Raw genomic sequence first — 15,612 nt, 5'->3', positions numbered from 1 at the left:
GTCCCTGCTTATTCCAGCAAGACAATGCCAAGACACATTCTGCATGTTTCAACAGCATGTCTTCGTAGTAAAAGAGTGCAGGTACTAGACTGGTCTGCCTGCAGTCCAGACCTGTCTCTCATTGAACATGTGTGGCACATTATAAATCACAAAATATGACAACAGAGACCCCGAACTGTTGAGCAGCATAAGTCATAAATCAAGCAAGCAGGGTAACGAATTTCATTTTCAAAACTTCAATAAATAGTCCTCAGTTCCCAAACGCCTACTGAGTGTCATTGAAGCATGTTGCAGGCATCAAATTCATAATGAGCATATATTTACAAAAAACATTTAACTTTATCAATTTGAACATTAAATCTCCTTTTGAACTGTATTCATTTGAATATATGTCAAATATAATGTAGAAATCACTGTAATTGGTTTTCATTCAAGTTTTACACAGCGTCCACACTTTTTTGGAATCAGGGTTGTAAATACCCCGTTTATTCTGTATCCACATTTTAACTCATGTAGAGCAGCAGTGAAAACAAATTCTATCATCCAAGCCACTAAATGAAAAAATATATATATTGTAAATTGTTGCATCTGTATTTTGAGTGCTAGTCCGCATCTCAAACTGCAGATGACTTATTTCAACCTACCGTGTTGCGAATGATGAGGCTCTTGTAAACCTGAGTGACATCTTTGGCTGTTTCTCGACATATTTTGTCTATGTGGGTCAGCAGAGCCACCTGGTGGACACCTAACAGACAGAATACATTGCTGTCATTAAGGTTTCACAGGAATAAAACTGTTTTAATTGTTACATCCAGAAGAATAAATTACTGACAGTTAAGATTTTAGCAAAGCTTTCATTCAGTTGATCTCTAAAGATGGTTTCGAGCCTAAAGTTGTGATGCACATTGGTCCCTCTGCGATTCAAACCACAGCAAAAGCCAAAAAATCAAATAAAATAAAGAGAGGTCAGTGAAATCTTAATGCAATCTAAAAAAACAAAAATATAAAACAACAACAAAAATAAATTCAAACAATGAAAAAACTGCATTAGGGTTAAAAGTAACAGAAGTACAGCTGTGCCACCATGGTTTAAAAAGTCAAAGCCCATTTTGTCTGCCAAGGCACTTCAATCTGTGCGTGAAAATGTCTTTGTGTTTGACTGCTAGTTTGTCCTTTTCTTACCCAGGTCACTGATGTGCTCTCGGAGATTCTGGAAGGTGATGCTGAAGCGTTTGGAGTAGGTCAGGATTTTAGAGGCGTCCACCACAAAGGCCACACAATGGATCTTGTCTTTGAGGCTTGGCCTCTTCACATAGCCCACAGTCTCAGACCTCACTGGCTGATCTGGGCTAAACTGGGAAACAGAAATTAAGATATTGAACTGTTAACAAAGAAAAACTATAAAACCCAAACAACTAACTAAATCCGTGCTAATGTTTGCTAAATGGCACTAAACACATTGTATTACTGAGGCTGACAAGAATGTCATTAGTTTGGCAGGTAGTTAGTTGCAAGTCAAAGTAATGTATTGGAAAAAACAGAAATTTTGACCTGAAGGTGGCGCTAGAAGAAAAGTCAGAGGATCATTAGGTCTGTACAAACTTTTGTGCCAATCTGTCAAGTGGTTGTTGAGATATTTCAGTTTGGACCAAAGTAGAGGACCAAACAACCAAACAACAGAGCGACATTGCCATCTCTGGAGCAATGCTGCTAGCGTAGCTAAAAACCACAATATTACAATATTGATCCTGCTTACCTTGTGTCCCGTAGCTAAAAACCACAATATTACAATATTGATCCTGCTTACCTTGTGTCCCTCAGGTACATGACCTTTAATGACAGACAGGATGTCATGGAGGGTCGCGTTGCAAGTTCATTAACACATGATCCATGAAATAACACTTTGTGCTACATTTTTATTGTATGACAAGTGCTCTATAAATAAAGATTGATTGATTGTTAAGCAACAACATATACAAGGACTTCCTCAGTTCAGATCAATGAAAGGTAGCACCAGTAGGCTGAACAGTTTTATCATTCGGCGTCTGGAACAACACTTCTCCTCCGAAGGTTGTGCTCCCTTTGATCCGCTGTGGTGGAGCTGGACTCATCCTGAGGACGGTTTGTATTAAATCATCCTAAAATCTGTGTGTAAAAGCAAAACTGTCTGATATGCAGAAAACTGTCAAGGTCACTCACCGTTAGATTCTCACTCATCCTGTGGTGATAAATTAAATAAGCCTAATTAATGCAGTTACTGGTGCTGCGTCACGTGCGTAAAATGCGCACAGCGCCTCTTTAAATGTGGAGACGCATATATCGATCCAGCTGCTGTGAAATGACCGCAAATATCGAATAACTCAAAAAGAAAAGACAAAAATAGAAACAGTCGCAGTGAAACAACACATAACGCTCAGTGACGTCAAGTTATTGGTAAAACTTGTCACTTTATCCCATCACAGAATCTACCTGATCACGTTCACACTGAAATGTGGCGGGCATTTTAAAGTGTCATAGAGCAAAGTGAAAGAGACAAAACTCAACATACATGCTGGCAACTCTGAGACAGGCTGAATAAAAATAAGGAATACTCTATGGACAGTTTATAATACAGTACATGAGGTTGCAGTTAGCCCAAGTCGCTGTGTCAAATAGTTGCAGACCCCCCATAAGCAGGCCTCAGCTGTTGATAAGACTGAACATGTAACAGACAGTATGAGTGAGGACGCAGTCAGGTGTGGAGGCTGCATCTACATAGTTAGATATGGACTTGATCTCAGGCCTTTTGAACATGGTTGGATGAGACTTTAGATCACAGAGGTGAGATGTGACCTTGACAACACACGTGCACACAATGGAGGTGAAGGATTCCACTGTGTCTCCAGGTGCATCATTTATACACGAGATCATTATTTTAACACACACAAAGCCGACAGCGGTCAGAAAAGTTTTCTCTCAGCTCTCACTCGACGATTTCATCCAACTTAACGCTTCTGCTGAGGATTTGTTGCATCCTGACAAGGACTTCAGTCTCACAGACACTCACGGACAGCGACTCAACTAACTTCCATCATGGAGACTGTAAGATTTCAACACTGTGACTGTTTTTCTGTGTTTTACCGTCGACTCTTTGAAAGCCCTCAGAGTTCACACGTACATTGTTAACAGGCTTTGGAAATTGAAACTCACAAAATTTGACATTTTAATATCAAAGAGGTGAATTCAGAACAAAAAAATCAGATACATGGTTTTCAAAGTAGCCTACTGTATTAGTAACACTTTATGTGGATAGTCCACCTACAGATAGTTTACAGAGGATCTGTAACATTTCAACAGCTTATTAGTTGAGATTCAAGTAGTGGCTGTTAAAATTAAAATACTTATTTCTCTTATTTGCTTTCATACACTCCTCCCCACCCTGTAGATCACATGGTACACAAAATATATGAGAGTGGGAATATTTATATTAAGATACTATTTATTAACCTCAGGGAAGACTGTACCAGATCCATTCATCTGTTCATTTAAAAATAAACAAAAACATTCAAAATGGCCACCTCACTGAAAAATAATCATTGAATCAACTTCTGTGTCTCATAAAATAATTTATATCACAAATGTATATCAGCCAGCTTCCAGCTGGGGTACAAAGTCATATTGTGAATATAAGTGTAGCCATGAGTCCAACTCTGAAGTACATGAATTTACTGTGTGATTCCCAGCAGATATGTGAACGTAGTAGTTTGTGGTACTTTAAGGAAGAAAAACTCAGTTTGTTGAAAGGACTAATTGGCCCACATGCTCATGAAGAGTAATGTCATTTTCTCCAGGAAAGCTGAATTTGCTGCAGAAAGATGGGACATGAAAGTCTCATCATTCAGTGCTGTTGTGCTGCAAGATGACAAACTCCTCTCCAGCTCTGTCACACAGCCATTTACTGCCTCCATCCTCTGCCTGTAGGTTTTACCAGCCAGTTGCTGCCACATGCTCCACCTGCAGACACTGGACAAACATCTCCACCAGCAGCCTCTGAAGTTTCCTGTTCCACCTTACATTCATAGCCTCTATCAACCACGGTCAGATTCGAGCTCTGCCATCCACAGCCTCTGCCAACAACCTGCAGATTCTGGCAGAGAGCTGCAGCCAAACCTCCAGCTACCGGCTCTAAAGTGTCCTGCTCCACCCTACACCAAAAGCCTGTCACAGCCACCATGAGAGTGAAACTGGCCAAACCTCCACCTACAGCCTCTGCCACTTGCAGTTGCCGCCTCCACCTGCAGATTCTGGCAGACTGCTGTGGCCAAACCTCCACCTATTCCAGCCTCTGCCAGCAACCTGCACCTCTGCCTCCACCTGCAAATTTTGGCAGAGAGCTGCAGTAAAACCTCCATCCACCGCCTATAAAGGGTCCTGCTCCACCTTATACCAAAAGACCTTTACAACCATGCTCAGGTTTAAACTGGCCAAACCTCCACCTACAGCCTCTGCCAGCAACCTGCCGTCACCGCCTCCACCTGCAGACTGCTGTAGCCAAACTTCCAGCTACCACCTCTAAACTGCCTGCTCCACCCTACACAAAAGCCTGTTAAAGCCACAATGAGAGTGAAACTGGCCAAACCTCCACCTATTACAGCCTCTGCCAGCAACCTGCACCTCCGCCTCCATCTGCAGATTCTGGCAGATGGCTGTTGCCAAACTATCTCCAAAAGACTAAACCAGAGTCCCTCACTGATGCCTCCACCTACAGATTCTTGCAACAACTGTAGCTCCATCTCCACCCTCCTGCAGCAACCTGCACCTCTGACTCCAATCCACCCTCCTGCAGCAACCTGCACCTCTGACTCCAATCCTGTTGCCATGTGAAGACCTCAGCTGATCGATTAGAATTAGTTCAGAAGATAAGATAAGATAAGATAAGATAAATCTTTATTGTCATTGTACAGTCATACTTGTATACCACAGCACAATGAAATTGGGATACTGTCCACTTTGGTGCAAACAAAGGCATATAAAAAACAAGATAAAATAAAATATATGAAGAGTAGGACAATATATACAAAATATCCAGTTAAGTGTGATCTAAAGTGCAGATGATGCACTCAGGAGTCAGTTTATGAGCTTCACGTTATATTTAAACTATTTAATATAAAAATAATTACAGTTTCAAACTTTTAGATTAGTGTTTTTTTATCCTGAGCACGCTTGTTTTTTTTTTCTTAACTAATGATTATTGTTAGTGAGAGGACACCTGCCAGTTTATAACTCTGTGCAGTTCAGTTAATTGCAATGATGCAAAAGTAGGTGGTGTATAACTCTGTGCAGTTCAGTTAATTGCAATGATGCAAAAGTAGGTGGTGAGTGTGAGTGTAACCTACATGCAATCATTCTCTCTACATTATTCTCCTGTCTCCCAATTACATGAATAATCGAGCCATTAAATTTTGCTTTCAGATCAAAAACAATAAGTCCTATCCTTTAAGTGCTTTACTTCAACGTCACAACACAAGACAGACATAATAGTATTTTTTCACACTTTTAGTGTGTAGTGTGATTTTTTTTTTTTTTTGCTGCAGAACAGGAACCTGCTGAAAACCAGATTTTAACCGAGTCCAGCCAATTTTAACATTTAATAGCCCCAGTGTTGCTTTTTTAAGGTTATTTTTTTAGTCAAAGGGGGAGAGACGGGATGACATGCAGCAAAGGGTACTTTGAGCTTCGATGGCAATGCATAATACTACATATAATTAATACATTTAGGAATCATTAATAATTTTGATCATATAAAGAGTTTCCAAATTCAACACCACATCCATTCTGGCCAGCAAGAGCTTTTAATATAAGTGAGTGCTTTTACAACTCGAAGCACAGGCTGAAACAGATCAATAAACATGGTTACATCTGCCAAAAGAAACATCTGAGAGACAAGAAGGTTTTTTTTTATTTATAAAAATACCATAAAATATTCATGAGGAAACTGGAAAATCAAACTGGAAATTACAAAAAGACAAGTCCCATGAAAAGTTACCGTACGTCAAAACACCAAAATGCAGAGAGCACTATCAGCTACAACTGAATTAAACCCAAGTGGTCCATTTCAATCATCCATGAATGACAATTTTATTTTATTTTCATTAATTCATTTTTTTTTCTCACTGCATTACACAACACCATGTAGCAGCCGAACACAAATCAGACTTAAGGAAGCAATGAAGATGAGCTNTCAGGGGAGGAAATTCACAGTGAACTCTACAATGCAGCATCACCTGCAGGTAAATGGATGGATTATTGTGATGGACATTTCACTACAGTTGGACAAGATATAAACATCTGCTGCACAGGTACTTCCTATTCTTTGACTTCGGTGTTGCTGAGTTGGTCACTGATATCATCAAAGTAATTGTCTGCGAAGCGAAGCATCTGCATGACAGCGCTGAGCAGCAGGATGTCGCAGCTGAGGTCCAACTCCAGCTCCTCGAAGTAGTTCTTCACTGGCACAACACAGGACACCGGCACACCGAGCTGAGCGCTGACTTCCTGCATCTGGATCACAAAACATTTACATGAGAGAAATTCAGGAAAAACTCAAAAGTCAAATGTCTCTTAAATCTTGTACATATTGGTTTTATTACCTGCCACCTTACTCATGTATTTTTTTTACTCAAGTACTTCAATAGATGTGAGTCTGATTTACCGAATAATTTTAGGGCCTTTAAGTTCCTGACGGGACACTATGGTGTGAGGGACTCACAGAGAGGAAAATAAGACTCTCAAATTGGTGTTTAAACATCTTCAGTGCTTCACCAGTCAAGAACATTGAATCAGTCTGAATTAGATAACACACACTAAAGGAAATAAAACAGACTTAGACTGGCTCATTAGTTTAAATCTTTTCATTGACTAATACACGACAACTCTACAGTACAACAAATCCTCTTGCATTTTTTTCTTCTGTATAAAATCCTCAAATCCTAAAATTCTTTTGTATATGAAATCCTCACTATTTCCTTGATGTAGCCACTCTTGTAAATGTTTTTCACGTCCTCTTTTACCAAATGGCAGGCTTCATCTACTTTAGTGAGCAGGACCAGCTGGGGAATTCCTGAAAACAGAGCAGAAAGAACATTTTAAAAACACTGTAGCTCTACAGGTATCAGGCTGTAAATATTGACGTAATGCTTCTGAAATATTCTAAAATGTTTGTGTTGTAATTTAAATGCCTCCTTTTCTTAGATATGGGTTAAAAGGGTCCTGCTACATTGACTAGTGGGTTCAGATCGCCGATGATTAAATGTCTGCGTGTATTGTTACGCAGGTACAGAGGTGGTCAGGTGGTGTAATGGTAATGTTAGTGAGGTGATGTTAGTATGAAGAACGAGACTGTCTGCATGTTGAGGTGTCAAACAAACAGAGGACTTTCACTCAGGTGACCAGGGTTTGTGTCCTGTATGAAACCAAAATCAGCATCGAGTTGCTTTGACTATGTGACGTAAGTGACGAATGTCACGTGAAATACATTACATTAATTATATACAAAAAACTGCTCCTGGGCTGATAATGGATCCTTACCTACACGTGTGTGAAGCAGGAACCTGCTGACCCATATCTATGAGGTTGATTACACCATTTAACTGAGTGATAACTTTCGAAATGGGTGGAGTCATTAACTCTCCAGTAAGCAATAAATTGAGATTTGGGACAGTAACTAATCGCCTTTTTGCATTGTCACGTGACTTGATTTCACATTCATAAAATATGCAGTATTTCTTTGGGGATTGTTAGGAACAGAGGAACATTGTTCCGCTCCATTTGGAAAATGTTTGGGGACACTACACAGTGCATACATTTCACACTTCAGCTGTTTCTATAAGAAGTTGAAACCTTCCTGATATTTATAAACTTAAAACTATAGTTTGTTCCTTTAAGAAAAATATTTATATAATTTTTCTATATTTGCTGAAACTGTCACTGTATTCAAACAGCACTAAATGACACAGATAATCTGCGACAAAAATCATATTCCTCTGCCTACTCTATTGCCATGTAGCGCTTCTAATGGCCTTACTGCATGTGAACAAAAACAACCAATGAGAGCCGAGAGGTCTCTAACGCAGTTATCAGTCATGTCAGTCACTGTTCATGAACTGAGGCCAAACTGTCAAACTAGGCAGCTCTGATGAAATATGAATCAAGATTCTGTTACTGTATTGCTTATTTATCACCTCTAATGTTTTCAGAAACATATTTTAGTGTACTGTTTAACTGTAAAATGAGAGACCGGTCCGGCTGTTGGGAGGTGCTTGGTACTCTGTTTATCTGTATCCAACATGGCAGCCAGGTCAAAAACCTTCTAATTTGACAGCTGCACAGTACACTAAAATGTTTCTGAACCCATCTGAGGCAGAATCGTGATTCATATCTGATCAGCGCAGCCTAGCTTGACAGTTTGATTACAGTTCACTGAGTGACAGACATGCATTAGAGAATCCTCAGCTCTGATTGGTTGTTTTGGGTGTGCCACGATTCTAGTGTATGCCATCAGAGGCAGTTGAAGGTGTGGGGACATGATTTTTTTTCACAGACTATTTATGTCACATATTTGTGTTAGAGTATAGTGACAGTTTCAGCAAATATGACACAAAGTTATTTCAGTCAGAAAACTTTATTTCCATTTGCGGTATTATATTTGGCGGTATGGCTCTGTTCTGGGGTCCCTCTGCCTTTCCTCGGGCCAACGCAGAAAGCCTATTCCAAGTGCCTATGTGGAAAGCATAAGGCAGAGAGAGCACACCTCTCTGCCCTTCCATGCGCTTACATGGAAAGCGTAAGGCAGGGAGAGCAGCAGCAAAGTAATCCCCTGTGTTGGCCATAACTTTTCTTCCTTTTAATTAATAACAATCTATTAACAATATAGTCATAGAAACATGTTGAATTAATTTAAATTACATTGTCACCCTATGGGGCCCCTTGTTTGTCTACAGTATGTACTGTATTGTACTATGTTGACATTCAGAGAGAGTGTTGTATATATACTGTATGTCTTCATCATAATTAAGGGGGACTCATTTTTACTGACCCATTAAGTTGACCTTTCTGCGGACAGCATCCAGCTTCTCCTCCACTTTTGTGGGCATGATTGAGACCTTGCAGGCATCAACGACATAGACCACACAGTGGATCTTGTCCTTGAGCCTTGGAGACTTACAATAGCCGTGGGCCTCCGAATGCAGAGGAGCAGAGGGGTTGAACTGAGTAATGCAGATGAGGGGAAACACAGACAGTTTGAGTGAACTACAGTCAATGAATCATACATTTAATATCCTGTTCAGTGTAACAAAAAGCTGCACCTGATAACGGTCTGGCAGATGACCTTTAAGGATGCTGCTGATGTCATCGATCTCAAGCCCCGCCGCTCTGCTTTCCTCCAGTCCCATGGTATCACACAAGATGATTGGCAGAGGTTTCCCATCTCGCCCAGCTTTCACTGAGAAGGTGCGAAACTGTAGAGAACAAAATGGAGCAACACAATGGGGACAGGATTTTCATTTTGAAACCAGTCACCACAAATGTAAACCATTAAGAGGCAGGAAATAACCTGTGTTGTGAGGCTGGTGGTAGAGGAGCCAGCAATGGCCTGACTGGTGACGTGGCCTCTGAATACAGAGTTGATAGAATTGAAGAAGCTGGACTTTCCAGCTCCAACTGGTCCAATGAGCAGAACCCGAGCCTGGGACACAGAGCTGACTGTGGGTTTGTACATTGTAATACTCTCCATCAGCTCCTTCTTGTTCCTATAGAAACAAGAAAAGAAACGTTCTCATCTCGTGATACAGTTGTTTAATCCTGGTTGTTCAGAAGACATTTTATGTTCAGCCAGTTTACCTCTGTGATGCTTTCATGGTTGCGGGTAAATTTATGACAGTTAGTCAAGAATTGTACAATTTAAAACTGTATAAGCATGGCAAGCAATTTGATCACATAATATTTTCCATAGACACTAAGTCTATTAGAATCTAAAATAGCTGGTATAGCTTGTTCAGCGAAGCATAGCATCATCACGTCATGTCATGTGAAACACATCCATTTTGGCATACTGTACACAGTATATTGTCCTATAGTAAAGCATGTTAACGTGAGGGTTGGTGGCTCTAGCCATCTTACTGAGATTCCCAGTTTATAGTCCTCCATGGCCTCTCAAGTTCTGTCGTTTCTGTTGAAGAGCAAAAACACCTTTAACTAGAAAAGCACTCAGAGAGTGCAGACCTCCACCAAGTAAGTGATATTCCCTCCCCCTCTGCATCAGATTTTCCAGCTTGCATCAGAATTAGGTTATTTGCATCACTATCATTATTAGGTTTTATTACACGGCTCTATTAAATGCTGTATTCTGATTGGTCAGTCGCGGCATTCAGAGGTCTGATATTACTGTGTAATGACCGTTGCTAGTAGCAACGGTCATTACACAGTTGCTATGTAGCCCAGCGTTGCTAGTGACGCTGCCCTGCAACACTGCAGCTGTCAAACAACTTCCGAGGGACAAGACAAACAGAAATGGCTGATTTTAACATTTCTTTTAACTTATTTGGAGAGTAGCTACAAGGATTTTGAGGAATGGGATGCCACTGAAGAAAAAGAAATGGAGAAGGAAAGAAAAAAATCCAGCGAAAAATGGCACAAGGAACTGATACCTGAAGAGCTTCAAGTGATAGAGGAGGAGAAAAATAAGATAAATACAAAAAAGACAACAAAATGGGCTACTGTACTATACTGTACTGTACTGTACTACTACTACTATACTGACGGACTTTCTCTGCCAAAAACAAAAGAACACGGATTTGAATACACACTCGGCAATCATGCTTAATGACATTTTACGCGAGTTTTATGCCTCGGTTCAGTCCACTAAGCCTGGGTGAGTACAGAACTTTCACCAAAAGTTGTCGAATCCGGTCGGTTTTAATGCACTTCGCGGAGGCAGACAACATTATTTATTTAACTGATAATTAGCCGTGTAATAAGCGGGATAATGTATAATGAGCGGGATAATGTGTAATGAGCCGACTCCGCTGCGCGTCGGGGTTATATTCCCCTGTCGGGAGTTATTTTCCCAGTATTCACCGGCTCATTATACATTATCCCTTACATATATGCCTTCACCATGGAAACACTGTGGTGTATTTATTTCGTTTTTATTTTGAACCAACACAGAATATAATATGTTTTTTTGTATTTTTCGCTTTCTTTTTTCCAAAACAGAACATTAATTTCAACTTTAGAATTACAATATTTAGCAAGTAGAACAAGACGTGCTTTCCGGCCACCAGATGACGGTATTTTCACCGTCTTAATTGCTGCTGAGGCTGTCAGACCATAGACTTTATTTATTATTTTATCTACTTTGCCTCAACCGATCACCACCAAAATTTCATCAAAATCCGTTCATAACTTTGAGTTATTTTGCAGACAAACAGACAAACAAACAGACCAATGCCGTGAAAACATAACCTCCTTGGCGGAGGTAATAAAAACGACAACAATCTATCAAATTTGGTTAAAAAAACACACACAAAAAAAACCACCCATATAACCTTTTTCTGTTATTAATGTATATTTTATGACATTGAAAATCAACATCTTTATTGCCTGTTCTTACAAATATGAAACAGTGCAGTAACGTCACCTGATGAAAATTCAACATTAATACCTGAACTGTAGTATTAAAGTGTAGCTAAAAAGTAGCAGTGGTGACGGACACTAAGGAATCTACTGTAATACTAGTGGCCATAGTTGGTAGGGATGCACATATAGACAGACACATCATGAACTATATCAGAATTAGACTCACAAGTCAGTCTTTAGACGCTTTGCTTAACTAAAGACTGATGACTTTCTCCCTGATTTTGTGTTTAGATGGGCGGATACAATTTCAGAGTTTAAAAAACTCCCTACGTTGCAGAACCAATAGTAAATCCGCAGGCCAGTCCTTTGGTGGCTCGCTGAACTCTTGTGCTCGTAAACATAGTCCGACTAGAAACACGTGTAGCGGTACAAAATGGCTCAGCCGCACTCGCAGAAAACGCCGTCAAAGTTAGTGGATGTTTGTCGCGTTAGCGGTGACACATTCTCGCCACCTAAAAGAAACAAACATAATCTTTTACAAGGCCATGACTCATCCGTCCGGCCGGACTATAGAGGGAATCGCCTTGTTGTTTACAAATACTTCCGGGTAGAAACCCAGCAGAGCTTTTAGCTATATATATATATGTATATATATATATATATATATATAAACACATTTTTCACATCATTGTATCACCATTTAGACTAATCCGATGTTTGTAAAGTCTATAAACACAATGACTGAACAAACACTACTATTTCTTAGCCGTTAGTGGTGTCTGTAATAGGTAATAACTCAATAAACAGTCTGTGAAAAAAATATTTTTTCCAGTGGATATCTTAGTTACAACATGATTGAGCTAGCAAAGCAGTTTTGTGTTGCTATGTGTGGTATTTATTCAGTTTTGGGAAATCACGATGTCTAGAAAGCATCAGTGGCTGCAGCTGACAGGGACAGCTAACAGCAGCAGCAAAGCTAACATCAGGACGTCATCTGTTAAAAGCCTCCCGTTGTCGGATACGACATGAAACTACTCCAGTTAGCTCAATCATGTTGTAAGACATCCGCTGGAAAAAATATTTCCTTCACGGATGAGCACACGTTTGATATAACGTTTAATCTCTCGGCATCCATTTTCAAGCTCTCTGTGTGTTTGTTTCCTTGCGGACGAGAAAAGGGGGAGCGCACATTTCCGAGAAGGCGTGTCCTTTTCAAAAATGCAAGAGGCGTTGCTTTGTTGCCGGCCGTTTTCGCCGGTGTGTTAAACACACTTTAGAAAGGAGTGTCCCCAGACTATCAGAAGGCGAAGATCTCTGATTGTCTGGTGGCGAGACTATATCAGAATAATTGTGGATTTGTCACAGCATCAAAGTCAAAATATGGCAAATAATAGTGAACTCACCCTCGACTTCATAGACTTCACACTCAGTCAGGTTCAGGTCGTTGCCATGCATTTCTACAGCACTGAAGTTGTAGTAATTTCCTGGACTGCTATGGACAACCGCTTTGCTTCCATTAACAAGAACCAATGCATCTCCAAAATATGGACCAGAGTTACTACTCATATTTACTGCATAAACAGGACTGGTGACTGGATATTTGAGGAGCCTTTCTCCACTGAAGGTGAAAAGAAAGGCCTGGTCATCATGAACGTACTGTCCAGACTGAGTGAAGGGTTGTTGGGTGTAGCCTCCAAACACATAACCGGAGGCGTTATAGCCCACAGACACTGTGGGACCACACTGGTCACATTGTTGGTGGAAGGCTGCACCAGTGAAACCATGGATGCTGGCCTTGTACAGCAGCCGTAGTTTGACTCTCCCCAGCTGGGAGCAAATTGTGGTCCGGCGGCTCCTGGTTAGCATGGCCTCCATAGTGGACAGCTGGTATGCTAAAGTATATAAAGGAGGATAAATATACAGTTTAATAAACATTTGTGAACATGAACTACTCTCTGTCAAAGCCAAAAGCCAGAGAAGAAAGTCTCAAACTTGTGATGTCATCAAATATAATGTCCTAATTCACTGTCTGTGGAGCAGCTTCAGGCTTTATACCCTATGACATCACACGTTTGAGTTTCAGGGGCCGGCTGCATACAGCACTTAAAGTTAAGATTGTCCTTTCAGTCCGAGTTAAAGGTTTCTTTAAAAAAACGGTTGCACAAAACACCCTTAAGTCTCTTCCCTAGAGTTTCCTGAAGTTTTCTCCTTATCTTGGTCTTATACTGAAGGAAATGGTCTCCATGGAGACAGTACAACATTCCTGTTGTAAAATCTTTCAGTGCAGTAAATGCCTCAACGTCTTTCCTTGACTAAGGAAACCTTCTAAAGAGATTCTGTGCCTCACCCTTGAGTAATTTCCTTAGCTAAGGGAAAACTAAACCTTAAGTGCCATCCTTAAGGAGCAAACTTATGGTGCTTTGTGCAACTGGCCCCAGTGCTCTAGTTTTTGGATTTGGGAGAGAGTTGTTCATGTTTACTTATATTTCTAGTCTGTCTTTGACCATAGAAATAACTCTGCTTGAAAACCTGTACTTGAGTCAAATGTCTAACCATTAATAAAAATGTGTAAAATGAAATTGTCTATTAATTTACTAAAGGTTGCTCTCAGATTGTTTCTCAGTTTCATCTCTCAGTTTTTGAAGCATGCAAAAGAGTTTTGGTCAGCACAGATTCAGACAGAAAAAAGTTATTTACTGTCAGACTGACAAAAAGGGAATTTCCCAGCTTGATGTTGGGCAGAACAGAAAAACTTACCATTTCCTGTCTGACTGACAAAGAAAATATTTGCCACATTCTCATTATGAGTACCAACCGTAGCCCGAGGATACTGTTATACAGATGCTATTATGTTAATGTTTTATCCAGCATCAGGTCAATTTTAACATCTCTTCACTGGTTGCCGATTGATTTTAGAAATGTTTATAGATCTTATTAATTTCACACGTGGCTTCCACCAGAGGTGAACTGTTAGATCTGTTGTTTTAGTCCTCAAGTCAGGTTAAAGTCAAGATCTGTTGTTTTAGTCCTCAAGTCAGGTTAAAGTCAATGTAAGTGTGATCAAGGAGCCAGCTTTGGGGGTTAGGTATTAAACCGGATAAAGTCTTAAAAAAAAAAAAGTCTATCCAGTGTATGAATAACACAACAGAATTTTACAAGAGAACTATGTAGCAGCTGTGCCACACTTTCAGTCATAAAAATAAATAAATCATTAAAAACCCCACTGACATATGCGTACATTAAAGGTTGACAAAATCCAATGGCTACACTTAATGTTATTTATATACTATACTAATATTTTCAGCCTTACCTCCTTATCTTCTTGTTGAGAATGGTGACTGATGGCCAGCTCTGCCGCTATGTAGGAGCTCTGGGCAAATACAGTGGTACACATTCACGATGCCAAGCTGTTCGAAAAGGAACGAAACTGAAAGTAGCCTTTGCTGACTGGAATGATTTTGCCTTCAAAATAAAACTAGTGTTTGTCTCTGAATAAAGCAGTTAACTGTATCCTCAATCTGATGTAAAAGTCCCTTACATTTTTAAAGTCTGTGCTCAGTGCAGCATCTTTTAGTTTAAAACAAATTCACCAGGATCAAACATGATGTTGTCAGTGGTGTTAACCTGGCACACAAGTCTCTTATTTCTTTGAGGCTTGTTCATACAAGTGGTACAAGTATAAACTGGGGTTTCAAGTTGCATTTGCCAAACTATAATAATAATAAATCAAAAAAAATCGCCAAATTCAGCCCAATGAGTGGCACCTGTTCATGAGAAAGACCACATCTCTCATGAGATTTTATCATTAGTATAAAATTTGAAACTGCTCACAGCAAGATCTGAGGATTTTCTTGAGTAACCAGGTCATGATTTCTGGAAAGAGACATTGCTTTTGAGTTTTTAATATTCTTTCTAAATAAAGTTATTGTAGATGCTACTGATGATAGGGACACATTTGAAAAAGTAAAGTGGTCCATAAAGGAAGACAATCAAAGA

At 39.9% G+C, this 15,612-nt stretch overlaps 2 protein-coding genes across 2 annotated transcripts in view; both read right to left on the bottom strand.

The window, feature by feature from the left end:
- Positions 1–1,870, bottom strand: part of LOC126396935 (interferon-induced protein 44-like) — a gene marked incomplete at its 5' end in the record, with an annotated part of 66,489 nt that extends 64,619 nt beyond the window's left edge. Inside the window, 3 exons of the mRNA XM_050055322.1 lie at positions 645–745; positions 1,183–1,354; positions 1,808–1,870. Of these exons, the coding sequence (XP_049911279.1) occupies positions 645–745; positions 1,183–1,354; positions 1,808–1,870 (336 nt within the window). The remainder of the gene's footprint in view (positions 1–644; positions 746–1,182; positions 1,355–1,807) is intronic.
- Positions 1,871–6,229: 4,359 nt separating this feature from the next.
- On the bottom strand, positions 6,230–15,032 carry LOC126396992 (interferon-induced protein 44-like). Its single transcript, XM_050055412.1, has 8 exons — positions 14,927–15,032; positions 13,020–13,508; positions 10,159–10,207; positions 9,593–9,788; positions 9,345–9,497; positions 9,074–9,245; positions 6,999–7,099; positions 6,230–6,540 (listed from the first exon to the last, which is right to left on the bottom strand). The coding sequence occupies exons 2-8, from the start codon at positions 13,489–13,491 to the stop codon at positions 6,346–6,348; spliced, it is 1,338 nt and encodes a 445-aa protein (XP_049911369.1). The 5' UTR covers positions 13,492–13,508; positions 14,927–15,032; the 3' UTR covers positions 6,230–6,345.
- Positions 15,033–15,612: the final 580 nt, after the last annotated feature.

This window comes from Epinephelus moara, chromosome 10, assembly GCF_006386435.1.
Source record: "Epinephelus moara isolate mb chromosome 10, YSFRI_EMoa_1.0, whole genome shotgun sequence".
Classification (NCBI taxonomy): Eukaryota; Metazoa; Chordata; class Actinopteri; order Perciformes; family Serranidae; genus Epinephelus; species Epinephelus moara.
This window is presented reverse-complemented; position numbering and strand designations above follow the sequence as displayed.